Genomic DNA, 26,520 nt, shown 5'->3' on the forward strand with positions numbered 1-26,520 from the left:
TAAGCTTCCTTTCTCTAGTAGTGACACAGGTGGCAGACTGGGGGCTTATTTGCAGTTTCCCCATCCACTAATCCATTTTCTGCTTGAATAAATGCTGGGAAGAACTCTGCTTCCAGTGGGTAGGAGACCTGTTCCAAAAAAGAGGGAGCCTCTCCAGCATCTAATAAGAAAAAAATCCATGACACTGCCAAAAGATACACCAGCCATTTATTACATCAAAGGCATACAGAGCACTTTCACCCATCATTCCGTGGACTTCTTCAGAGTAAAGTACCTGTCTAGGAGAGTTGTCTGTTTACAAACATGTCCTTAGATGCATATTTGGGAGCAGTCTCCCTGGCATTGATTACTTCAACAGCACCTGCTTTGATTTATGATGGCAAAGCTTCTAACTTCTCAGCCACAGAAAAAGAAAAGAGGGAAAAAACATGGTAGACAGGAAACCAGAAACCATCCACATCATTTAAGAAGTTAGAAGCTTTGCCATTGTAAATCAAAGCAGGTGCTGTTGAAGTAATCAATGCCAGGGAGACTGCTCTCAAATATGCATCTAAGGACATGTTTGTAAACAACAGACAACTCTCCCAGACAGGTACTTTGCTGTGAAGAAGCCCATGGAATAATTGGTGAAAGCACTCAGTATGTCTTTGATGTAGTAAATGGCTGGTGTATCTTTTGGCAGTGTCATGGATTTTTTTCTTATTAGTTAGTGATTTTGGCTGTGGAAGCCTCTCCAGCATGTCCCATTTATGTTGCTGATGAGGTTTACTTCCCCAGATCGGGTGTTTCTGACCCTCTGGTTACTGCTTCCCTGGTAGTTTAGTACATGGGATTCAAGCCAGTGTAGGATGCATTAGAATGGTTATGATGTTTGTAATAGATGCATTGTAATAATACCAAATGCTATAAGAAGGGAATCTTTGATGGATCAGATACACCTTCTGTGTGTGTGTGTGTGTGTGTGTGTGTGTGTGTGTGTGTGTGTGTGTGTGTGTGAGACAGACCTCCAGACAGTCTCTCTCTAGAGTTTTTTGTAAGTTGAATGCATTGTTTTACTTTGTATTGTACGAAATGCGAACTTACAGAACATTAATTCAGTTTCTAAACAGACTGGTCATTTTGAACTTTTATTGAAAAGAACTTTTGATTTGTTTCTAATAGTTCTGTTAAACATGGTATTTCTGGTAGCCCAACTCTGAATGTTGGGAGCTCATTGAAAGAACTTAACCTTGAAAAGAAGCTTTTGAAAATTAAATTTCTGCAGATAGAAAATTGCTATTTGCAATATTGTTTAGAGTCAAGTATTGTCCCTCAGGGATTGTGTGTGTTTAAATTTCCTTTTGGGTTAGACTATAATAATGAGTTGTACCAAAAATGTTATGTTTAATAGACACGGTCTTGAACTTATTAGAAAAATTAAGTTCAGTGATATAAGGTATCTTCGTTAGACAACGAAGTTGAAAAGGTAAATGCAAAGGTTGAAGGGAAATGTGAAGGAATAGTGAAAAGAAAATATAAAAAATAGAAAGAGACAGGAAACAATATGATGATTTTTAAGCCTACCCCAATCAAAAATGAAAAATAGTAAAGTCAATAAAAAAACAGTGCATCTCAAAAAATCTATTAGAACTGATGGAAAATATAACAATGAAAGAACTACATTTAATGGAGAAGAGATGGGGAGGGAAGAGAAGGGTCAAGGATGTAGTTTTTTCCAAGACACCCAATAAATTCAAAGAGATGGGAGAACCAGAATCATTATGATTCAGGACAGGGGTTTTACAAACATCCCCGAACAATGGATCATCTTAGAAAACAGAGGGTGACACACTAAGAAATGATAAACATATTGTGAGTAGCTTTGAAAGTTTCAACATATTCAATTATTTTAGTATTAGTATAACCAAAGAACATTTTTCTCTCTTCCAGAAAGAGCTGAAGTTTGTTCCACTGAAAAAGTTTACTTTGATTGACAGCATAATAGAAACTAAGCTTTTCATTAGGAAATTAAACTTAGCTTTTTTTGAAAGATGAAGGGAAGGAAAAAATGAAAAGGATTGGAGGAGGTAAAAAAAGTGACCATTTATAATCTTACTGGAAAAGAAAGTGAATTATTTTTCCAGCTTAAAAATGATAGCATTCATATTAGGAAACCAGACAAGGGAGGGGAAATTTTAATTTATGACACTCTGCAGTACAGTAAAGAAAATGTTATCTTGAGCAATACCAATGTATGTACTAATTCTTCTATTAATGAAGTTAACATTAGTATAGATTCCTTCTTAGAAGAATATTTGTTAGAAGGATTGATAACATTTGATGTTTACCGTTACTTAAAAGTTAAGCACCCTTTAATCCTTCCATTTTTGTTATACCGAAAGTTCGCAAAAATGTCTAACATCCCCCCAGTTTAGGCCTATAGTTGCAGACGATAGGGCCAAAATCTACCCTATAGGGGTATGTATAGATAAATGACTGAAATCTGTTTACAGTAATGTCTCACATTTATTAATAGATTCTTGACATTTTTTTAGGTAGACATAAAAGTGAACTTTGGAACAAGGATGATGTTTTCCTCACCATTGACAAAGTAGATTGTTTACTTCAGTTCCAAGAGATGAAGGTTTAGAGAGCTTTTTTAATGCTGTAAATACCTATTTCCATTTTGGTAAAGAAAAAAACAGCCGTTCTTTATGACTTGATGGCCATAGTACTTGATTATAATTTTATACTTTTTGAGGGGGAAATTTTTAAACAAAACAAAGGAGTCACCATGGGGTCATTGTAACCATGTAATTAAAAATCAGTTCTGGAAATACATTAAACTTTGTTAGATTTTTGAACAATATCTTTATTTTGTGGAAAGAGACGGAGGAAAACATTGAATTCTTTATTCAGTACCTTAATACTACTACTTTTTTGAAATTCACTCACAAATATAGTAAGGATGGTGTTGACTTTCTTAACACCAAAATTGCACATACTGAGGCAGGTTTTAAGTCCACTGTACATAGGAAAGACACCTTTAGTGACTCTTGAATTATTTTAGTTTCCATCTATCAGCTCAAAAGAAAAGTATGTTAAAAGGGCATCTTATCAGAATTGCCAGGATGACTTCATGTGAAAATGATTTAAAAGTGAATTAGACAAAGTAGTTGAAATGTTTTTAGCAAGAGGTTATCCCCATGAACTTTACAGATGGTCTGTGGTCATATGTACAGGATCAGTTGGGTAAGAAATATCAACTCTTCCTAGGAATTGGATTATGTAATAAAGAGGTTAAGGTAAGCAAAATGAATAAGAAAGGGGGCTCATTATTGAATGTGTGCCAAGCAGAAAAGATGAAAAGCCATATCAAAAAAATAATTGGAATATTTTAAAGACAAATTCCAAATTATTCCAGTTCCTAGGACCTGAACCATGCTTTATTTTTAAGACTGGTTGCAATTTAAAGAAAAGAGGTAAAAGATCTTTTAGTAGTTTTATGGAAAACAAGCAAATGAAACTAAGAAATGTGAGGCTCATGCCCAATGTAGTTTCATTTGTGAAAAGATTTTTTTTTATTTTAGAGAATAGAGGAAAGTCAAATGTTACATTTTAAAAGGCAATTGACAAACATGTATAGTTATGTACCTAGCTAAATGCTCATCCTGACAAGCTTTTTATGTGGGCAAAACTGATAGAGCATTGAGAAAGAGATCTATGAACATTTATATCACAATGAGAAAAAGAATGAGATGAAAGCGCTTTACATGCATTCTAAGTGCTGTCCTAGTTTCCACAAGTTTTGGTTTGGCATCTTAGATCAGATTAAATTAAATCCAAGGTGTGACGATTTGCTACAAAGGGAAACTAGAAGAAAAAGAAGTAAGGTGGCAACTAGAGCTGCACACTTCTCATCCCCCTGGAATTAATGACCACATATTCCTACAACCAATTTTAAATTCACAAGCTGTTAAAGTGAGTTTATAACAAAAAGTTAATACAATGAATTGTTATAATGTATTTTTATGTTTTATGCCTTTTATGTCTATTTTTAAGGCTCCGTTTCTTTAAGAATTTGAGTTTAATGGCTTAATTAAGAAATGTGATTATAAAATCAGAAGGGAAGTATTTTAATTCAGATTCTGAAGAAGTCCAACTTTTAATGGACAAAAGTGCTTAAGCTAGATTGTTTTAATGTTTTATGGTGTTATTTTTATAATATTTTTACATTAAACTACAGGAACTGAATTTCTGTTGGGACCGTTTTCATTTTTCCAACTGGAAGCATTGTTTTTTGTTTTTTTCTTAGTTTTGGCGCTTCACTTTTGGACTAGTTACTTTTTGGTATTAACAATGCAGGGCAAGTCTTCATTATTTATTAATTTTGCAGAAAGATACTCCATAGTAAATAGAGGCAAACTGCTGAAGTGAGGAATTGGTATGCATTTGTATCTAGCATTTGACTTCACAATGTTTCAGTGCAGGCATGTGTATGCCCACAAGTACAGGAGCATCCTGACAAGTTTGCTGAATCATATTTGGTGTAGAGTATAAACCAAGCCAAGAGACATGTCACAGAAGATTGTAATAGATCAGCTGATACTTTGACTATTTCTGTTATGAGTATGGTGAATGCTGAGAAGTAGCATGAAAAGCAATGATCTAGAATGCATGTGAATTTTGTTGGACTAGACCCTGCAAAAATATTTTTAGTTTTGATAGATGCTCATTTATGGTGATTGGCTGGATATGCCTTGAAGTCTATTTCTCAAACAGTCTGAAAAATAAATACAAAATTTTATTCCTCATGGTCTCCCAGAAATGCTAAGTTCTGATGTTGGATGGAAATTGTAAACTTAAAATGGAATTTTTCATGTAACTTGTGCTAAATCTAATGGCATAAGGGAGAGAGGGTCTGTATAGGCTTTAAAAGGAATGGTTGAGGAAAAGTACATGTAAAAACTATATAGGTAAACTGTTGGGAATTCTTGCATAGGTAGAAGAATTACACCTTAGGTGGTGATGGGTTTTGTCTTGAGCAGAAGTAAATGTCCCCTTATGTGGGAGGTTGGCATAATGGTTAAGGTTTTTACCTTATAGACACAAGATGCTGGGTTTGATTCTCACATGGGCTAATTGGCTAGACTTAAAATGCCCACAAGGGCAGTTAGCCTAGTACTAATCTATGACCCTAAGAAGACTGAGACTCGGACTTGATTTGCTTTCACCAGACTTGAAAAAGACTACTGGCTTAGAGGAATATTATTGATAATATCAAGGTAAGAGAGTTCACACCTTGAAATGAGATTTGTATGAAACAAAACAAAATACTGTATATGATTACTCTGTGGCATACAGGGATAAAGCGACTGTGGGTAGGGCAACTGGAGTTCAAATAAGTTGGTTCCCTGTAGGAGCTGGCAATAGCAGATGGGAGGGAGGCAGTTCTGGCTTATCACCTAGGTGAGGCCTAGTGCTCCCACTAGGTGTCTACCCCATGGAGCTTCAATATGCAATCACACTTTAAGTAGAGGGGAATTGTTGATGGACAGGTGTAGCAGAGCACAGAATAGCTGTCCCAGGGAAGTAGAGTGCCCTTCTTGGGACAAGGGTAAACCACCCTGCAGGACCAGCAAAGCTGACCCACTCCCTACTACCAGAGTCATGACTTCAGTGAATGAGCTGACAGAAAATTCCCAGACTTGAACGAAGCAGCTACTTTGGGTCTTGTTCTTTTCTTCTTTTAATATCTTCCATAAATTTAAAGTCATTCAGTAGCATTATTAGGTGATTTTAAAATGTCTTTGTCTTGAAGATCCCCAGACTGTAAAAGTGGTGCTTTTACAAATGAATATAGGACCGTATCTTAACAAGAAAGTCATTGTAAAGCTTTCCCAGTGCTGCTTGAGCTGTAGATACTGTTACAGAACTGTTTTGAATTTTGTTAGCTTATTTAATGCTTTCTTTTAAACACAGGAAACTTGGAACTGCTGGGCAGAAGCTGGGAGGGTCTGCAGTGCTTTGTCATATAAAGCACGATTCAGTGGACGCCAGTGGATGTTTTACTTTAACTTCAGCGAATGTTGGAAAATGTCAAGCTGTCATATGTAGAGATGGTAAGCCAGTACCCCTGTCAAGAGTGTACACAGTCAGCTGCAGTGAAGAGATACAGAGGCTTAAGGAACACAAAGCAATAATTACAGAGGTAAGACAAGTAAACATTCTCAAGTGAATGTGTAAAAATCGGAAAAGGGATTGTGGATGGATAGATTCTTTATATAATTTGCACTGTAACAGATGGTTTGCATAGCAAGTTATTTGTGAAGCATAAACATTCTGCATGAAATCAGTTGTGGCAAAGTGTAGACCATGCTTTGGCAGATGTCAGCCTGTGATGTTTAATGAAAGTACAGTGGCATTAGGAATGTGCCATAACTGTAGATGTTGTGAGTGAAAGTACAGTGGAGTTAGGAATGTGCCACAACTGTAGATGATGATTATTCAGTGTAGCAGTACTGACATTTGGGATTCCTACCTGCAGAAGCCCAACTACTGTGCAGACATCCAGAGATCTTCACCCTTCCTTATCTTGGTTTGGCAGACTCCCTTTTCCTCAATTGTCAGAATGCTAGTGGTATAAACTGGTGACTCTTTCTTGCCATGATTGAGGTATCCGGGGCAAGTGTGATGAGTTTCAATCCATTATGGAAGAATTGGTCCCAAGGGGAAGTAGCTCCTATCATAGGAATCCCCCCAAACTGTATTTCCACATTGCTATTAAATGTTGAGGAAAATAGGTGTCTGATTGGAGGGTATAAGGCGTAATGGTTTCTACAACAAATCAAGTAAACTTTGTAATTTTGTCAGACTCTAGATGTGTTCACTACCTAAAATTAAACTGCTTGTCACTGCACTGTGTATTAGTTATTGTAGTTATACTAAATTGTAAATAGTTTTTACCCTCGTGGACATCCTCATTTCTCTTCTGCCCTAGACCCTCATCTTTGCTTACTGTAACACACAGCACATTGTAGGTCTTTTGCCACTCCCTATTACCTTCTAGTTTATCTGCATATATAGGAACATACAAATATACTAGCCAGATGATCACTGGGACCATAAGATGCCTAGCCCATACTAACCTTTAGGCAGGCAAAATTGTGCTGACCTCCCAAATCACGCAGGGCAATACTTGATAACCCTGATGCAGATTAGTGCCTACCTATCCAGTTATCAAGACTAGCCTTAAAGGTAGCTAAAGTAGCACTTTGACTATTAGGCGTAACTTATTCCATAGTCTAGGACTGCATTGAGTTAGGAACATCTCTCTCTGTCTCTCTCTCATAGGTAGGTACTAGGCTATCAGCCCAATGGCCTAAGTAAGCCTAGCCAACAAGTTTCCCTGGCTTATGCCACCCAAGAAAGTTAATTTCCTGTGCCCCTGTCGAGCAGAGCCACATAATTGATCCCTGGAGTGCATTTCCTATTTCCCATCCACTCATCAAGATTTTTCTTGGAGTGCTAATGAGGAACTTTGCTCGACATAGATGGGTAGCTTGTTCCAGAGTATAGGAAGTCTCTGGAACAGGAATATATCCCACCAGCATGTCCTGTTTATTGTGGTGACAAGGTTTAGGTCCCTAGAGCGTGTAGCTCGGAGGGATTGGGATTTCTTTAGGTGTAGCATGTCCAACAGCTCTGGGTTTAACATAGCTTTATATGTCAGGCAGAGATCTCCTCTAAGTAAGCGATATGCTACAGAGTAAAGCTGGAGTTTTTTGAGATGGTCAGTGTAGGGCATCTGTTTGAGGACAGTAATCCTCTTTGTGAAGTACTTCTGTGGTCTTTTCAGCTGTTCCATCTATCTTGAGGTACATTCCAAAAGGGGCGTTGTACTCTGTAATGGGTCTGAGTGCCGAGTAGAGGGGAACAATGACCTGTTTTTTCCTGGATGAGAACCCTTTTGTGACTAGGTGTGCCACATAGAAGGATTTCCTGACTATTGTGGCGATGTGATTATTAAAGGAGAGACTACTATCCACCTGGGCCCCAAGGTCTCTTATCACGCATTCAGCGTTAAATAGATTGCCATTTATGTGATAGTTCATGGGTGTACAGAGTCTTTACCAAAGCGGATGACAGTGCACTTTTTTGGCATTGAGCTTGAGGCCATGCCTCTGACACCAGGCATCTGTCTCAGTGAGACCCTTCTGTAGGATGTCCACATCATTTGGGGACTCGACTGTGGCTCCTTGTTTGCAGTCATCTGCGAGCTTCGTTAGACAGAGGCCTTCTGTGTTAGCCCGTTCTTCAGAGAAGTAGATACCAAACAGGGGAGGTCCCAGGACTGAACCCTGCGGTACTCCACTTGTCACTGGTTTGAAGTCAGATTTGGAGTCTGCAACTTTTACAGTGTGCGTTCTGTCAGTGAGCCAGTTGGCAACCCATCTTGTGACGTAGGGATTTATACCAAGTTTAGTGAGTTTAGCTATAATTCCAGAATGGGGGATGGTGTCAAAAGCCTTGGCGAGGTGAAGATAGGCTGTGTGAACCACCTTACCCTCATCTACGGCTTTGGTGACTGCCTCAGAGAAGGCGATCAGGTTTAGAAGGCATGCTCTGCCTTTCACAAACCCGGAGGTTACCAATGTCTTTGAGTTCCATGATGATACGTTCCATAGTCTTGCAGACCAGGCTCATCAGGCTAATAGGGCAATAGTTCCCAGGATCAGTGGTGGTTCCCCCTTTGTGGAGTGGGATAACTGTTGCTGTGTGCCATTCAGTGGGCACAAAGCCTGACATGAGACTATGATTGAACATGGTGCGTAGGTGGGGAAGCCAGTTCGTTCTGAAGTTTGTGTAAAACGCAGCCTGGGATGTTGTCCGGTCCCATGGATGCTGGGTTTTTGGTTTTAGAGAGTTCAGGTTTTACCTGCATAGATGTGATTACAGGGACTCTGCTTTAGGGGGTGAGGGGGAGTAGAGTTAACACTGAACCTATCTGCCAGGATGTTGGCAATATCAGTTGTTTCTGTAATTTTTGTGCTGTAAGTCAGAGCAGATCTTGGTGTTGCCATTGAGGTTCTTGACATAGCTGTAGTATGCTTTGTGGTTGTCCTTAGAATCAGTGGCGATTTTGTTTTCGTAGCTAGCTTTGGAGGATCTTATAAGGGTTCTCAGCTTCTTACTAAGTAAGAAGCTGAGGCTGCCCAGGGAGCTCCTCCACTCATGGGATTTTACTCTTTCTTGCAACAGTTTCTTCCTTCTGTTGTAGTGTTTGTGTATGTCAGGGTGACCACCAGATTGGCTTCCATTTTTTGAAGGATAGCATCTTGGTTCTGTTTGGGATAGCACGATCCATGCACTCGTGCATGTGCTTATAGAGTGCATTTGTGTAAGATTCAGCAGTCTCCAGTGAGTCTTGTTTATTTGTTGGTGTATGTTTAGGTTTCTAGAGCCATTGGTTTTGCAGTGAAATAGGAGGTCAAATGTATTTTTATTTGACATTTGTTTACAGGGAAAGTCTGACCGAGATAATTTGGGGCCTGGGGAGAAAAAAGCTCCCCATTTGACATAATGTACTTACAGTTAAATAACATTATTACAAAACCTAATGCAGAAGAACAACATATTAGCTTAATAAAAAAAATCACAACTTCATTTCATACAGGCAAACTTATACAGAGTGTAAATATTTAAACAGATATAACAAGCTGAAAAAGAACATTGTCAGTATTTAAAGAATTCAGAAGTAGAAGTTAGAGAAGACATTAAACACACTTGAGTACACACTTTGGAATAGAAATGGATGACATACCTTGAGTATAAGACAGGGTCTTTCATGGCTAGAAAAGCAAGACACAGGTCACATTGCAGTAACCTGTAGGCTACTGAATGTAAAGGGACTCGTGCCAGTCCGTCAGGGTTACTGAAGGATTTAAGAATGTTAATTTTCTTCGTTAGAAATCTTTGGGGCTTTTCACAGTTGAGAGTTCTACTTAGGTTTATACATACGAAAGAGGGCACTGCATTCGATGATAGGTGTAATGAAGAGTATAGTGGTAGAACGATGACTTTGGATCTTAAATATATTCTCTTGGAAATTAACGGGGCCAGATAGAAAGATTTCCTGATTGTGGTGGAAACACGATGATCAAATGTGGGAAAGTCATCCACATAAATATCTAGGTTTCTTTATGACCATATCTTTCTGATGAGGAGTACCTTTTATAACATAGGTGGAAGCAACCTTTCTGCCAAATGCTACTGTGCTGCACTTTTTTTTTTTTTCATTTCGTTTTTGATACGTCATGTAAGTGCACTTTCTAGCACTTGCTGGAGCTGTATTGGATCAGTGGATAACCGTGCCCACTTTTGTGGTCATCAGCAAACCTGGCCAACCACACTTTTGTAATATTAGCTTGGATATCTCAAAATAAATGTCAAACAAGAGAGGGTCCAGAACTGATCCCCGTGGCACTCCATTAGTTACAAATCGATGTTCAGAGTGCAAACCAGCAACTTTCACAAGTTGGGATCTGTTGGAGAGCCAATCCAGCAGACAGTGTAGGGGTTTACATTAAGCTTGTCTAATTTTTCAATAGTGCCAGTATGGGAGATGGTGTCATAAGTCTTCACCCAGTAAAGATAAGCAGTGTGTGCAGAAAAGCCACTGTAAAGTTAATACTAAATCTGTCTGCTAACAAATTAGCTATATAATTGGGGTCAGATGGGGGTGATGTGGATGAGCTCAGAGCAGTATTTGGGTATTCATTACTCCTTCATTTTCTGACATAACTGAAATGATATTTGTAGTTTTCTTTGGGATCTGTAGCAACCTGAAGTTCATACTCTTCTTTACATTTTCTAATAGTGTTTTTAAGTCGTTGCTTGTACGTTTGTGTCGTCTTGAAGTAGTGATATGGGAAGAGGGTATACCGATTGCTGAATAAATCTTCTCAAAGTTTGCTTTTATCATCAATAGCCTGTTAACTTCAGTGAATGTGAGAGAGGAGAGGGTTTTCTCCTGCTTCAGATGGCACTCTTATTTCTGTATTTCTCTTGTGCCATACTCCATAAACCTCTACTCCCTCTTTTCTCACTTTGTAATTTGCTATCCCTCCCCCTTTAAGTTCTATCTTAATTGCTACTTCTATCAAGGACTATTATAATGTGCATGTACTATTCTGATTATATGCTACACTGCTGTCCTTAATCCTGCATGCAGTAGCAGTTTACTGGGGATAAAATACTATGTGGTTGTTACCTGACTACCCTGTATTTTGCGCATCTCCAACAAGTATCACTACTTGCTGAAAAATACTCTGGGATCACTGGGTCCTCGGGGGACAAAAGAAAATCACTCTCTTCCTGTGGCTGTCTTTCTGTGTGTGTGTGAAAATTCTTCTTTATTGTTGGTATTTAACACAAACATATTTACACTATATATGTCTAAACAAGAGAGAGTTCCTTACATACCTTACTATAACGTCTGCACTCTAACATCATTCATCTTTATACTACAGTGCTAATCCTCGTCCATTTTTGTCACATGACACTACTTTCCCCAGGCCTTCATGTAAATATTTCTCAATATTTGGGAGAGCATATCCCTAGGCAGTCTATATTATATCCCTAGGCAATATATATAGATATATATATATCAGGGGGTGAAAGCTGGATATATAACTGTTTCAGTTAAACCACATTAATTACCATATTTCCCCAAAGCATGCTTAGTTTGTCTGTCATATGCCATTCAGCAATTCTTCCTTATTTATATTTTTTCTACAGATCATGCATTTATTCATGACTGCAAAACCTGTTTCTTTCCATTCTTAGGTTGTCCTTTAAAAGTACAGTACATACACTGTCTTCATTACTGCTTATTTCAATGAGCAGCATACATATTAGTACACAGTGTACATGCTATGCTTTTCACAACAGTTTATACACTCACATTTTAAGTTAACACATTTCAGCATTCTGTGTCATGTCCTTGCTTCGACCAACACATCACCTTGTCCACCTAACAGCCTAACTGTCAAGGTGTTAAGGAGACAGAGTAGCATTTCTTTTATCTTGGATAGCCCTTAAGCATCATGTTATAGTCATTCTATCTAGCCAGTAGTGCACAGTAAGTTAGACTAGTACAAACTTTGTACATCTTACATCTCCCATGTTCTTGCTGGTCATGATCAACCCACCATGCACATTACATGCACATCAGGACTAAGCTAAACCCCCAAGTCAGGGCAGCACTTTTTTACATGTAAACTTATACATTCCTAGGTGCAGAGCTGTAGCTGTCTCATCTACTGCCCAGTGCCCATTCCCAATGTCGTGCCCCATGCCTCAGCTCTTCAAATGAAGAGCAAAAAAAAAAAAAAACTTCAGCTTAGCAAGCCGACTGGCACACATGTACCAAATGGCTTTGTACAGTAGACCCATGCTGTTTCAGCTCAAGAGAAGAAAAAAACAGCTAGTGATTTAAAAATTAAAGCACTCCTCAATTTCACCCCTAGCACTTTGTGGTCAGGGCAGCTACCCTTTCACTGCATATTCCCAGATATATACCATCAGATAATCATCATGCTGTTCCTCCTGTTTAAGCATCCACCTTATATTCCTCATATTTAAACACAGCTGGGGTGGTTCATACTTATCTCTCTTTTTTAAAGTTTATAGTGTTACTGAATTATCACTCGTGACAGGCACATTTACATTTATATAAAATTAATCAAATTATTAGTAAGTTAAAATTATCAAACATTATGCTTCACATTTATTGCCATATAGCATATAACTTAATCAACAGTACATACATTATTCAATTCCTACCCCTTTTTTAAACAAAAAACATCTTTATTAAACCATCATTTACAACATAAGTAATCATACATTTATATAAATGAAAAACAAACCACACCGCCAAAGTCCTAGTTGCAAGCATTTTACATCACAAACCATACTGACACACACCCAGTTGGAAACATACATCACTTATAATCTACCCAATCATTTTCAGTCAAACATTACATAGCTTATTCAAGTCCTGCCCTCTTTTAAACCTCATTCCTCCCCTGTATGTATTGTTCCCACAATTCCCATTTTTTCCTGCGCAGTTTGCTGTTGCCTAGTTCATAATTCTCTTGATAATATAAAACATTTTTGTGATTAGTTTGCTTATATTTACTGTACATTTAATGCAGATTTAGTAGTAGTGAACAGTCTCATCATTGCACATAAACTTAATTGACAGGTTTACATTTTTGTTGTATGTATACTCAGAAGTCTTCTCATTATCAAATAAGATCAGCACTACTTATCCGTGTGACTAGGATTCACATTTTCCAAACCCTCTTGAACTAAATTTTCTCCATTGTCATTATGCTTCATACTAAACAAGTTATAATGCAAGTGAACTTATTACCCTATTGATAGTGGTTTATTTTTTATCTTGCAAGACCCAAGCAGTCTCAGAAAACATCTCTCATTTATATTGAGATCTACACTCTTTGTATCTTTACTCAGTTTTGATAAATTGCCATGAATTTCCTTGGTATATTATTCACCATTGTATTTTCATATGGTTAATGGTTCACATATTTTCCCAGTACTTGTGAAATAAGATTGCACCATCTAGCTGAATGTATAGACATATACTTTGTACTAAAATTATAATCAAAGTATTGTTTACAGTCCCATATGGTTGGTGTTTAATTTTGTCTTGCAATACCCAAGCAGATCCAGAAAATGCCTCCTTTTATATTTAAATTTACATGAACAACTCATTTTGTATCGTAAAACATTATAATTTTGCAGTCTGCAAGTTTGATCAAAATAACTGTAAGCACAAACATTTGTATTGTAATTCTCACATAAAGTGATCCCTAGTAATGTCTTTTTCATTATAATAGTTCTTCACTAAGAAGCTCATCTTAAAACACATACCCCCCGGTAATATGAATTTCTCCTTCATCTAATAACATGCACAGAGTTATAATTAGCACTGCATCAAGCTTTCAGTTTAGAATGAACTTTAACATTTTCATAAAGTTAGTAAATCAGCATATTTACAAAACAAAATCATTCATATTGTTAATCCTTCACTGTATTGTAATTCAGACATAATCTTACCATTTTTGTATAGTTCTTTCTTTCCATTGTCAGTGAACGATAACAGTAGCAGTATATGGTTAATACCACACCATATTCTGAGATATTTAGCCAATCTCCGCAGACACCATGAAACACAAGCATTTGTGCACAAATGAAGTATGATGCCTAGCTAATAAGATGTTTGGTTCTAACAAGGAGATTCAAGATTCAGCTCTGCACTAAGGTATTTTATTTATTTTGTTGTTAACCAGGCAGTCAAGCTAGTCATTGGAGTATTTTCAGCCATAACCCAGGGTCCATGAAGACCAGAAATATGGAAGCATTAATATACTGTAGACAGCATGTTATACAAAATTGCAAATTAAATTTGTAGACAGTGGACAATTAAAACACAGTTAATAGACTGAATGAACAGTGCAGTGAGGTAGACAATGTTTGTTTGTGTCTTTTGGCTTTTCCAGTTAGGGGTCGCCACAGCAGAACTCCAGTCCGCTAATGATTGGCAGTAGATTTTTACGTGCTGGCTTGCCGGGCCTAACGCACAACCTTCAACGAAGGAACGCCCATTTACACATATAGCCATACAGAAGACGCTCTAACTGAGAATCGAACGGGCAACGTCTAATTGTGAGGCGACAATGCTACCGCAGTACCACCACCGCATATATCACAAAATGTTGCCTTATGTGATAAAATGGTTAATCGAATCAGACTAGGTACCTATGTTAGAACATGTTACACAATAACAATAACAAACTCTTTAGGTGATGGCAACATCCATTCACTTTCATGATACAAAAATGCTCCTTTAACTTATGGAAACCTTTCACTGTACTTTATTTCAGGAGTGAAATAGATGGTAAATAATTCCAGCTAGCTGACCCAGTTTTAGAAAAAGCCGTCTCCCCTATTGTCAGTTTGAAGTTTGGGCTGTTCATTTATTGATGCTTTTAAGGGGAGTAAGTAGGCTGTCTATGAGAGAGTTTCCCCTAGTGAGGAGACGGTGCTTGAGTTTAAAAACTGTTAATGACCAGGGAGTCTAGGATGAGTAACAGTCACTGGAAGCAGTGTGCCTGTTTTATTGATGGGAGTCTGGGATGAGTAGCAGTCACTGGAAGCAGTGTGCCTGTGATGGGAGTCTGGGCAGTTGCATTGGTATGAGAATATCAGCATATGTGGGCAATTGTTGCAAGGTTAGCTTAAGTGGAAAGATTTCAGTTTCCTTGTAGTTAATCTGAATGCCCAACACCAAAGCAGTCTCTCCTAGAGTAGACAAAATTGGTTAATGTGAATTAAGGGGCCCATAAAAAACTTTTGTCATCTGCATACTAGCTGTTAAGTAGATGCCTATGCCTTTGTGATGGAGATTATGCCGCAGTAATTGGTCTACTGTGAAAGCTACTAAAATGAATAGCAAAGGGGATAAAGGGGCACCCCTGCTTTGTGCCAGAGTTTATACGTATAGTTTGGGAAAGAATGTGATAGACTGTTTGTGTTGAAGGATTGGCATACAGTATCTGATCTCATTTAATAAAAATGAGAAGGGAACCCCCCTTTTCCCCCATTGATGCCCATATAAGATTCCACTTTTGAAAAGTCAATAAGCAAGACCACTGGAAGCAAATTTGTTTCCATGCAGGTTTTCTGTATGTTCAGCCATAGTCTCAACCCTCAAAGCACCTCACACTTTTTTCCTTTTTCCATCCTACCCACTCTGGCAAGGTGCTAAAAAATGTAATTTATATCCAGCTCTCAAGCTACATTCAGCAATACCATCTCCTAACCCTAAACCAACATGAATTCTGGACAGGTCATAGTAAAAAACAGCACTTTGGAGCCTAACTGCTGACATTCTCTGCAACATGGACAACGATAACCTGACAAGCAATCAACCACCAGCTCATCCTGTTTCTCTTCAGAACATTTGCACAGTATTAACATCCTTCACCTGGTTCTTAGACTTTTTGTCAAACAATTTCTTCAGAGTTAATTAGGCTCTTCCTTTGCTCGGCCCGCAACTGTTTTAGTGGGAGTACTCTAATGTTCTATCCTAGTGCCTCTTCACTATTTTCATTAATTAAGTGCCTCATGATTTTCCTAATTTACTACTCTGAATGACATGGTAATACTTGGGTCCAGCTGCAGCCACTCTACAACTGAAATACAATGCCGTAACTCCCTCAATTCATGGCTCATTAACCACAAACTATTACTTAACCCCACAAAAAACAAAAAGGTGTAATATCTGGCACCATCCAAAAACTTCTAAAAAAAATCACCAGATTTATTCAGTATCATCTCATTTTGTGGCACATCAGTAGAAACAACCATCTCCATGTAATACTTAAGTTTATGGTTTGATGAATCCCTAACATTCAGTACCCTCAAAATGAGGTAAAGGTCAGAAGTTAACACACTTCTGTTCTGGGATAGGAACATCGTACCATACTGTCCCAACCCATCCAGGCCAGTTATAGGAAAAGAGTCCTTCTGGCCCATTTCAAATATCGACTGCTCATAATAGTCACATCCACTAAGAAAATATCCTCCACACTGTAGACTATCGAAAACAATATTTGTTGCTTCAGCACTAACTCACCCGCTCATGAGCACCACTGTCTCACCCTCAAAAAAGCCAAATCCCAGTGCACCACAGAGCAGACCTGCAATTAGGCTCTCTCATCTTCAGACTTCTCTAACCCAGCTCATTTCCACCACTAGCTGTCAAACTTTATACCAAACGCACACATACACATACACACTACAACCTCAGACTGTGGGAATCCTCTCCCACCTAAAGAAACTACAAATCCCCTTCCCACCCTTCACAGCTGAACTTTGAAAAAAAAATCCTCCACATCACTTATAGCACAGTGGGCCAAATCACCTAAGGGCCTCTCTCCCTCTCTAGCATTACTCTTTCTTTCAACTACTAGCACCTCTTAACTCCATGTCCTCCACCCACCCTTTCATGCCCTGACTTCTCATTACCCCACAGTATTTCCACCATGATGCAAACCTGAAATATAATCATGTAATATTTACATCTCATAATTGCTGCTACTTGTATTGTTTTGTTATATGTTATTCCTTTCTGCTATGTTCTGTTGATATTTACAGCTTACTGCCTCTATGTTCCACATTTTTCTTCACAAATTACTTCACCTGGACAGTCCCTGAAAATGGTCAGCTGTCATCAGTGTAGTATCCTGATAAACATATTTAAAATAAAAACAGTAATTATGGTAGAATGCTGTGGATGTCCTTTATTGTATCCTAAATGAGTATTACTTACCATTTTAGGAATACATTTTTAAAGTCTATTTGCTATCATTTTTGTCTTAAATGTTGAGGTCTGTCTGCAGAAGTGAAACTGGTCTGCAATTAAATGGATTAGTAACATCCTTGTTAGTTTTTAGCAGCGCAACAATGTTTTCCCTAGTAGATTCAGCAGGGACATCACTAATATCCATGCTTGCTTTAAAGAAATTCAGAAGTGGGTTACCCAGTTGTAATTTGCACTGAAAGTCTGTCATTAGCCTATCCGTAGCTTCTGCTTTTCCTCCAGTAAGACAATCTAATGCCATATAGACTTCAGCTAAATTCATTGATGTTAAATGTTGTCCTATCTCGCCTTCATTCTTACTTGGATGGGTTCGGAGCCGATCCTCGACTCCGACTCAGCCGAATACACAGCTGGAAGTTTCAAACTTGGCTTATGGCAGATAGGTATCCCATGATGCAGTGGTGCAACTCTCCTGTTCATTTGCTGCTTTAAAGTTGGATGTGTTCTTCTTGGCCGTAGCAAAGTTTTTTGTCTTTTTACTCTTTACTAGCTTAAACCTTTAGGATTCATACATTGGTAGTGTTTTTGTGTGCTTTGATAGTTAGATTTAGCCCATAGCTTAATTTATCTCCTTTTTGCTGTTGTGTGCTGTTGTTTGGCCGTCATTTTTCGCAGGCATACTTTTGTGTATCATAGTTAATTATTGTAGTGGTGCCTTATTAGAATACCTATAGTGTTGTGTGTTGTTTTTGTCTACACTCATAGTTAGCTAGTTTGTATTTTAGCTCATTTAAATTAGAGAGCTAATTGCCCATTTTAGTTAGAGGGCTTATAGTGTTATTGTTAGTGTGTTCTATCTTTTGATATCTAGGTCCATTTAAGTTAGAGGTCCTAGTGCTCGCTTTTAGTCAGACCAAGTTAGTTTCCATATATATCTTTAATTTTTCTTAGATGTGCAGTGTTTGTTAGATTAGTGTGCGTTGTACATCTAAATGTACTGTGTTATTTGCTATTTGTAATCCTTTTGGGAACTTCTTTCATCTATCATGTCTAAAGACACTAGGGAGAAAGAGCATAAACCTTCGGGCTTTAAAAAAGGTCAGAAATGTACCCAGAAAATGTCAATTACAGACGGGCATGTCATTTATGTATATTGTCTAGGGACCATACATCTACAGGAGAATTGCACTTTCTGCCACTCCTTTAGTGCATGTGTGTAACAGGAGAGGAGAAATAAATTGATTGTTAAGGGACTCTTAAAGCCAACTTTTGAGGAAGCTGTGCAGAGTGCTTCTTTTTCTTCATCCGCTGCTTCTCCCAAGTGGGACAAACCATCCAAAAGGCCATCTCCTGTCTCTTCGGCTCAGTCTGAGAATCCAGAAAAATTGTCAAAACTTTATAAGCCATCTTCCTCCTCGGCTCCACAGGGCTCGGAATCAATGGAGGTAATCATTATTGACAAGCCTGGTTCTTCGGCCCCATGGTCTTTGGAGCTGCAAGATACCGTGTCTCTGAGCCAATCCATTGACATTCCACTGGTCTCCCCTACCTTGAGATCTCCCATTTTGGAGAGATCTCGTTCACCTTCTCTATCCTCCAGGTCCACTAGGAGCCTGTCTGATGATGTGGAGTGGGTGGTGCACAGACTCTTGAAGTCACTGGCGCTAGCTAAATTGTTCTTGGCTCCGACCCATCGGATATATATCCCTATCATATGATAGAAACCTCATTCGACTGAAACCATAAGACAGAAATTTCAAAAGACTGAAAAGTCACTTGTTTGAAACCCATAATACTGAATTTCAACATACTAAATTTTAAACTGGACCATATAAAACCAGACTAGGTGGGGGGCTGTGCCCCCCCACACACCCCTAACTATATATACTAACTCCAGGGTTGCACTACAGTGGGGAAAGGGCATATACCTTTCACGTACCTTACAATAGTCTAAATGCTGCCACTACTATGCCCTTTTTTCTACTGTAGTACGCTCCTTGAGTTGGTATATATAGTTAGGGTGTGTGTGGGGGGCATAGCCCCTCACCTAGTCTGGTTTTATATGGTCCAGTTTAAAATTTAGTATGTTAAAATATTCAGTATTATGGGTTTCAATCTTATGGGTTACAGTGAGGTGACTTTTCAGTCTTTTGAAATTTCAGTTTTATGGTCTCAGTCAAATGAGGTCTCTATCATATAACAGAGATCCTTTTATATATATATATATATATATATATATATATATATATATATATATATATATATATATATATAACTAGTATGTTAGCAGGAAACAAGGTCTGGATATTTGCACCACTGCATCATGGGTAACCTACCTACCACGAGCCAAGTTTGAGACTTCCAGCTTGTGTATTCAGCCGAGTCAGAGCTGAGCATTGGCTCCGAACCCATCCAAGTAAGAATGAGATGGACAACAAACATGGAACGTTATGGTGAGTACATAACTTCTTGTTTTTTTTTTCTTAAAAAAATAAAAAAATATATAATTCTGAGGGGACAGTGTAGGCTGGAGGAATTTTTGAATTCATAAACTCCAATGCCCTGGATCAACTTATTCACACCCCCACCACGGGCAACAATGTCCTAGATCTAGTCATTACCAACATGAGTGACTGGTGTTCCACACCTGAAGTCAACGCCTCATTGGTCCGATCTGACCATAAGCTAATCACCCTAGATATCCGCATCCTGCCCTCACCCCCCATTAAGGAAACCACAGTAAAAAAAATTTCCAAAGCCAATTTCATGCATAAGACAATAGTGGTGAACTTCATGATGCCCATGCAGATGGACAATACAGTTACAGCTACTGAATCCTACACAATTGCACTTTATAAGCACTTACACGAGTGCATGGATCGTGCTATCCCAAACAGAACCAAGACACTGTCCTCCCAAAAAAGAAAGCCAATCTGGTGGTCCCCTGCCATAAACAAACTGTACAACAGAAGGAAGAAACTGTTGCAAATGAGTAAAATCCCATGAGTGGAGGAGCTCCCTGGTCAGCCTCAGTAAGAAGCTGCGATCCTAGTTACGAAAACAAAATCGCCACTGATTCGAAAGACAACCACAGAGCATTCTATAGCTATGTCAAGAATCTCAGTGGCAACACTCAGATCTGCTCTGAGTTACAGCACAATGGCACTGAAGGTACAGACCCAACTGATATTGCCAACATCCTGGCAGATAGGTTCAGTGCTAACTTTACCCCCCTCTCACACCTTAAAGGGCCCATCTCTATACCGGAAGAATGCAAAGTTCCTGTAATGCAAAGTTCCTGTAATCACGGCTGCACAGGTAAAAAACGCACTCTCCAAAGTCAAGAACACAGCATCCGTGAGACCAGACAACATCCCAGGCTGCGTTCTACGCAAACTACAGAATGAACTGGCACCCCACCTAAGTACCGTGTTCAATCATAGCCTCACCTCCGGCTTTGTGCCCACTGAAAGGCGCACAGCGACGGTTATCCCATTCCACAAAGGGGAGCCACCACAGACCCCAGGAACTACCGCCCCATTAGGGGTCTGACGAGCCTGGTCTGCAAGGCCATGGAACGTATCATCATGGAACTTATAAACAAAGACATTGGTAATCTCCAAACTCTGGACCCCACCCAGTTCGGGTTTGTAAAAGGCGGATCATGTCTCCTAAACCTGATAGACTTCTTTGAAGCAGTCACCAAAGCTGTAGACGAGGGTAAAGTGGTTCACACAGCCTATCTACATCTTGCCAAGGCTTTCGACACCATCCCCCACTCTGGAAATATAGATAAACTCACTAAACTAGGTATAAATCCCTATGTCACAAGATGGGTTGCCACCTGGCTCACTGACAGAACCCACACTGTGAAAGTAGCAGACTCCAAATCCAACGTCAGACCAGTGACAAGTGGAGTACCACAGGGTTCAGTCTTGGGTCCTCTCCTGTTTGGTATTTACTTCTCTAAAGTACAGGCTGACACAGAAGGTCTTTGGCTAAAGAAGTTCGCATAATCGAAACTCCTAACGATGTGGACATCTTACAAAAGGGCCTCACTGAGACAGATGCCTGGTGTCAAAGCCATGCCCTCAAGCTTAATACCAAAAAGTGCATTGTCATCCCCTTTGGTAAAAACTCTGTACCCATGAACTGCAACATAGGCTGTAGTATACTTAACACCGAAAGTGTGATAAGAGACCTTGGGACATAGGTAGACAGTAGTCTCTCCTTTGATAATCACATCGCCACAGTAGTCAGGATATCCTTCTACATGACACACCTCATCACAAAAGGTTTCTCATCCAGAAAAAGAGGTCATTGTTCCCCTGTACTCATCACTCATTAGACCCATTATAGGGTACAACGCCCCTTTTGGTATGTACCTCACAAGACATCTACAACAACTAGAAAGGCCACAGAAATACCTCACAAAGAGGATTACCTGCCTCAAGCAGATGCCTTACGCAGACTGTCATAAAAAAAACTCCAGCTTTACTCCGTCGCATATCGCCTACTCAGAGGTGAGCTCTGCCTAACATACAAAGCTATGTCAAACCCAGAGCTGTTGGACATTCTCCACGTAAAGAAATCCCAATCCCTCCGAGCTATATGCTCTAGGGACATAAACCTTGTCACCACAATAAACAGAACATGCCGGAGGGATAAGATTCCAGTCCCAGAGACTTCCCATACTCTGGAATAAACTACCTATCTATATCAAACAAAGCTCCTCATTAGCACTCTTCAAGAAAAATCTTGATGATTGGATGGGAAATAGGAAATTCACCGGAGATCACTTCTGTGGCTCTGCTCGACAGTGGCACAGGAAAATAATTTTCTTGGGTGGCAAAAGCCAGGGTACCTTTTTGGCTGGGCTTGTATAGGCCCTAGGGCCGATAGCCTAGGACCTACCTATGAACCTATAAGAGTAATTCAGTGTCTTTATTACATGTACTGTAATGTCTGTGTAATACTGACTGATATTCAGCTTTTTGAATATCATTAATTTCTATTGGTACAGTTCACAGGCCCCCTAAAGTGTTCCTCACGGCATAGATTAAAAGTTCCTTCCTTTTTTTGTGAATAATTTTTTTGATCAGATAATTTAAATTCATTCCCACATGTCAGTAGTGTTCTGGTGTGAAATGCTTGTATATTCTTCAATGTGCATACGGATGTGTTCCATTCATAAGAAGCTGTTTTTTAGTAGAAAAAGTTATATTCCCTAGAGAAACTCTTCGTAATGTAAGAAGCACTGTATTTCAGCTGCAAAGTGGATGCATGGGGTGGTCAATACTAGAGTGGCAGTCACAGGATATAGGCAGATAAGTGTACTTGATTAAAAGTTCCTAGTTGTGCCATTTTGAGTTAAGGTTAGACATAGAATGCTTTTAAAGACAACAAAGGCAACTTTTATGCCTTTTTTGTTTAATCTTTCATTTTTTGAAAAATTAAGGTGATATTAATAACTTAATATATAGTGGCTTAGACAATACAGAAGTGCCTTTGCTGCCATCGCAGGCAGAGTTTAAAAACATAAAAAAATAACTGAATTGTCCTTGCTTTTGCCAAGGGTGGAGTGAAGTAAAGAAGGTAGTAGGCGCACCCGCTGTTGCTCTTTCCAAGTGTAGAGTAAACCAAAGGGGGGTTAGTTAATAAGCAGTAGAGTCTGAGGTGCCTCTGCTGCCACAAAAGGCAAAGTTTGTCGTAGATAGACTAGAATTGCCCTTCTGTCAGTAATGTAGTACATAAAAAGGTAGCTAAAGACTGAATGTATCAGTAGACACAGTGGCACAAATCTGATAGAAAATAAATGCAAAATTGAGAGAAGGGGGATGACCTTACTTGAGAATTATTTTCACCTTAGTCATTCAGTAAGCATAAACTGAATGCTTTGGTGTTACAAATACACACGTTATAATGAATCAAAATTATGGCGGCTGTTGGAGTGAGCACTGTCAAACATCACTGTAACACCACTTCAGCAAACAGTTCAGAATTAGATATTTATTCATATTAACGCATCCATCTTTGTATCCACATAGTTGCTGTCTTTCTCTTGCACTTTTCTAGTACTGTCCATTTAAATATGAGAAATAGCCACTTATCCAGTGCCTTGGTGAAAATGTAGTCTTCGCCAAAGTGTGCAGTGTAAATATACTAACAAACTGAAATTTAGTATGATGTTTACTCTTTTCTCTGTGAGAAATTAATACTACTAGGCAAATGTCTTGCACCTTATATTGTTATTATACTCTGACATATGTCATTACCTGTCAGACTGTGTCTTTGCTATAAATACTCTGTGTTTTTTTTTTCCCTCTGAAATGCTACATTATACTCTTATATTATGTGAAATTTTGCTTGTCTGAATATATGGAGCCTTTCTTGTGATATTATACTCTGGCATACAGGTCATTTCTCCTGTTGAACTGTGTCTTTACTATAATTATACTGTTTCTTTTTTCATCTGATGTGCTAGATTGTACTTTTATAGTATGTAACTCTCATATGTCTGAATATATGGAGCTTTTTCTCCCCGGGCCTCCGCTGAAAATGGGCATATATCCAGTCGGACTTTCCCGTTCAACAAATGTAAAATAAAAATAAATAAATAGTTGAGCAAGTTCAAGCTGGTCCATCCAAGTTCAAGCTACCTGTTTCTAGGAATTACAGTAGTAAAAATACATCTCATTTCACTCATATGGATTCCCTTCCCATTCATCGTCTGTCTTTTCAGCAGAATAAGTGTTTCTCAGCTTGCCAGCCCAGTCTCCTCGGTTTGCCTTTTAGTTATGTTATCCTGAATGGTAGTTTTATATCTTGACAGTCGCTTCACCTGGATTCTCAAAAATCAACACCCCCGCCAGTCCAGAAAATGCCAGGTTAACTTTATCCTTTTACTTTCCTCTGTTGCTTCCACAAGTCAGTAACCATGCTGAATACAAATGAGTCACCCAGCCACTACCAGTATTCTACCATTTTGTGAGGTTTTATGCATTGGTTAAGGTGTTTACCTCACAAACAAGAGGTATGGGGTTCTATTCTCAGTAAGAGAAATTAGCTTCCTTAAAATGGTCCACATGTGCAGCAAGTCTAGTACTTGCATATGAATCAGCCACTACTACCAGAACACCTGCTTCTTTTCTTAACCTACTGGAGTCTCCAATAAAATTGCCCTAGGTGTCCCATATTTTCTTTCCAACTCTGGTATTTGTGAAGTGCTTCACTGCTGCAACCTCATAAATAGTCTTTTGCAAAGCCACTCATGTCCACATCTTTTATTTCCCCACATAGTACAAGTCTGTCCATCACCTTATAAAAATCCACAAAGATTGAGGTTTTAACTTCTTTATTCTCTATTCCAGTTACTTAATTTTGCCCTTCTGTACTGATTCATCTCGTATCTGTATTGCTTGACAGTTAATGGGCCTTATAACCACTTGGTAATGCAGGAACTCTTAATCTTCCACAACAACTAAAAGTAGATGATCTGAAGTAGTTTACTTCATTTGGTCTTCAATCTGTGGGTACCGGATCCATATCGGATCCGAACCAGCAATTTCACTAACATCTGCTACAAGCTCCTCCCCTTACCCATAACACACCTCCACTAACTTCCATCCCCCAGATCTTATTTGCCGCGGCTTGCCTGAAGCATCTTGATCTCCTAAGCTCTGAGTTAGTGACTGGGTTTTTGCTTTTTAAACGTTTTTTCTAAAAATTTTCACTGTAGGTTCCCTCTCCTCCTCCCCTCGCTGGTGCATCGTGTATTAGAAAGTTTCCTGTAGTTTTTGTGCTGTGTGTACCTTGAGTGTGAGGTGAGTGGTTTGTGAGTCTGAAGTAGGTAATTATTTCTTCTCCTTTTCCTTCTCTAGTGTGTTTTTCGTGTACAGACATGGCTGACTTCAAGCCTGTCTTTAAAAGGTGCACTGAGTGTGGCCATAAATTGTTTCCTGCAGATGGCCACATGGGCGTTGCCCACTTGAGTACAGATTGTACTATCTGCGCGGGTTAAAACTCGTGCACTATAAAGGATAGGAAGGCTAAGTTGGCCTTAAAAGGCCTTCTACCCACTTCTGAGGTGGCTGCCTCGTCCACTGCTTTGGTCACAGCGGCAGCTGTAACCGCCTCTCCTTCCTCTCTTGCACTTGGTTCTCCTCCCTCCCAGGCTGGGACTCAACCTCCCGTTTCTAAGCCTGTAAAAGTGGAGTGGAAAAGGGGCAGAGAGAAGGAGAGAGAGCACAAAGACAAGCACTCTTCCAAACTAGAGAAACACAAAAGGTCTCTGGACCTTCCTTCTACTCCCGCCAAAAATCAGGCTAGGATCCATGACTCCCTTTGGCTCCGATCTCTGAGATTTTCCCCAGAGTCGGAGGAGACGTGTCCTCCATCTAGGGCCTCTGTTCCTCGACCCGCCAGGTCAGAGTCCGTGGCCTCGTCGGGATCCACATGTAGCTTATCGGAAGTTGACATGGATAAAATGATGAGGAGGTTAATTCGTACTCAGATCCAGATGGGGGTCTTGCCAGCCTCCTCTCCCTCTGGAGGGGGGAAGCTCGCTTCTTTTTTTCACACCAATTTCTCCTCCTCAGGTCTGTCCACCAGTTTCAGAGTACTCTGATCCGAGGATGGCATTAGTCAGGGGGTCAGCACCGATGGTACCTGTCTCCTCGATGTCGACAGCTGCCTAGAGCGTGTCGGATCCGACCAGTTCGGATCAGAGTAGCTCTCTGCGCCGGAGCTTCAGTGTCCCCTCCCTTGGAGCTCTGTCCACTTTGGTCCTGGCTCCAATTCTCGCATCGGATCCGGGGAGAGCAGCTTCCATACTCATTTTCCTTTGGTGTTCGACGTGGCAGAAAGGGTTCTCTCCACTGGATCAAGACCCATGACTATTTCCTCAGATTCTACCCTGACCCCCACGGCTCTGTCTACACATCCCATCATTTTACCAGAGGATCAGCCCATGCTCGAGGAGCCCCAGTCGGTTCCCCCTGAGGAACAAGTGGCTTGCGAGTTCCCCCCGGAGAGCCGCACCGGAGACTTGCCTCGCAAGCATACATGTAAGAGGAGGCACTTGGACTCCCCCGAGTCCCTGAACGAGGACAAAGATTTGGATGATGAGG

General features: G+C 39.6%; 1 protein-coding gene across 1 annotated transcript in view; it reads left to right on the forward strand.

Annotated features, from left to right (window-relative positions):
• The window catches only part of PHLPP1 (PH domain and leucine rich repeat protein phosphatase 1), a 1,852,281-nt gene that overhangs the window by 1,810,453 nt on the left and 15,308 nt on the right, over positions 1-26,520 (forward strand). Inside the window, 1 exon segment of the mRNA XM_044065187.1 lies at positions 5,962-6,190. Within this exon segment, the coding sequence (XP_043921122.1) occupies positions 5,962-6,190 (229 nt within the window).

The sequence above is a fragment of the Protopterus annectens genome, chromosome 3.part0, assembly GCF_019279795.1.
Source record: "Protopterus annectens isolate FY-2018-M chromosome 3.part0, PAN1.0, whole genome shotgun sequence".
NCBI lineage: Eukaryota > Metazoa > Chordata > Ceratodontiformes > Protopteridae > Protopterus > Protopterus annectens.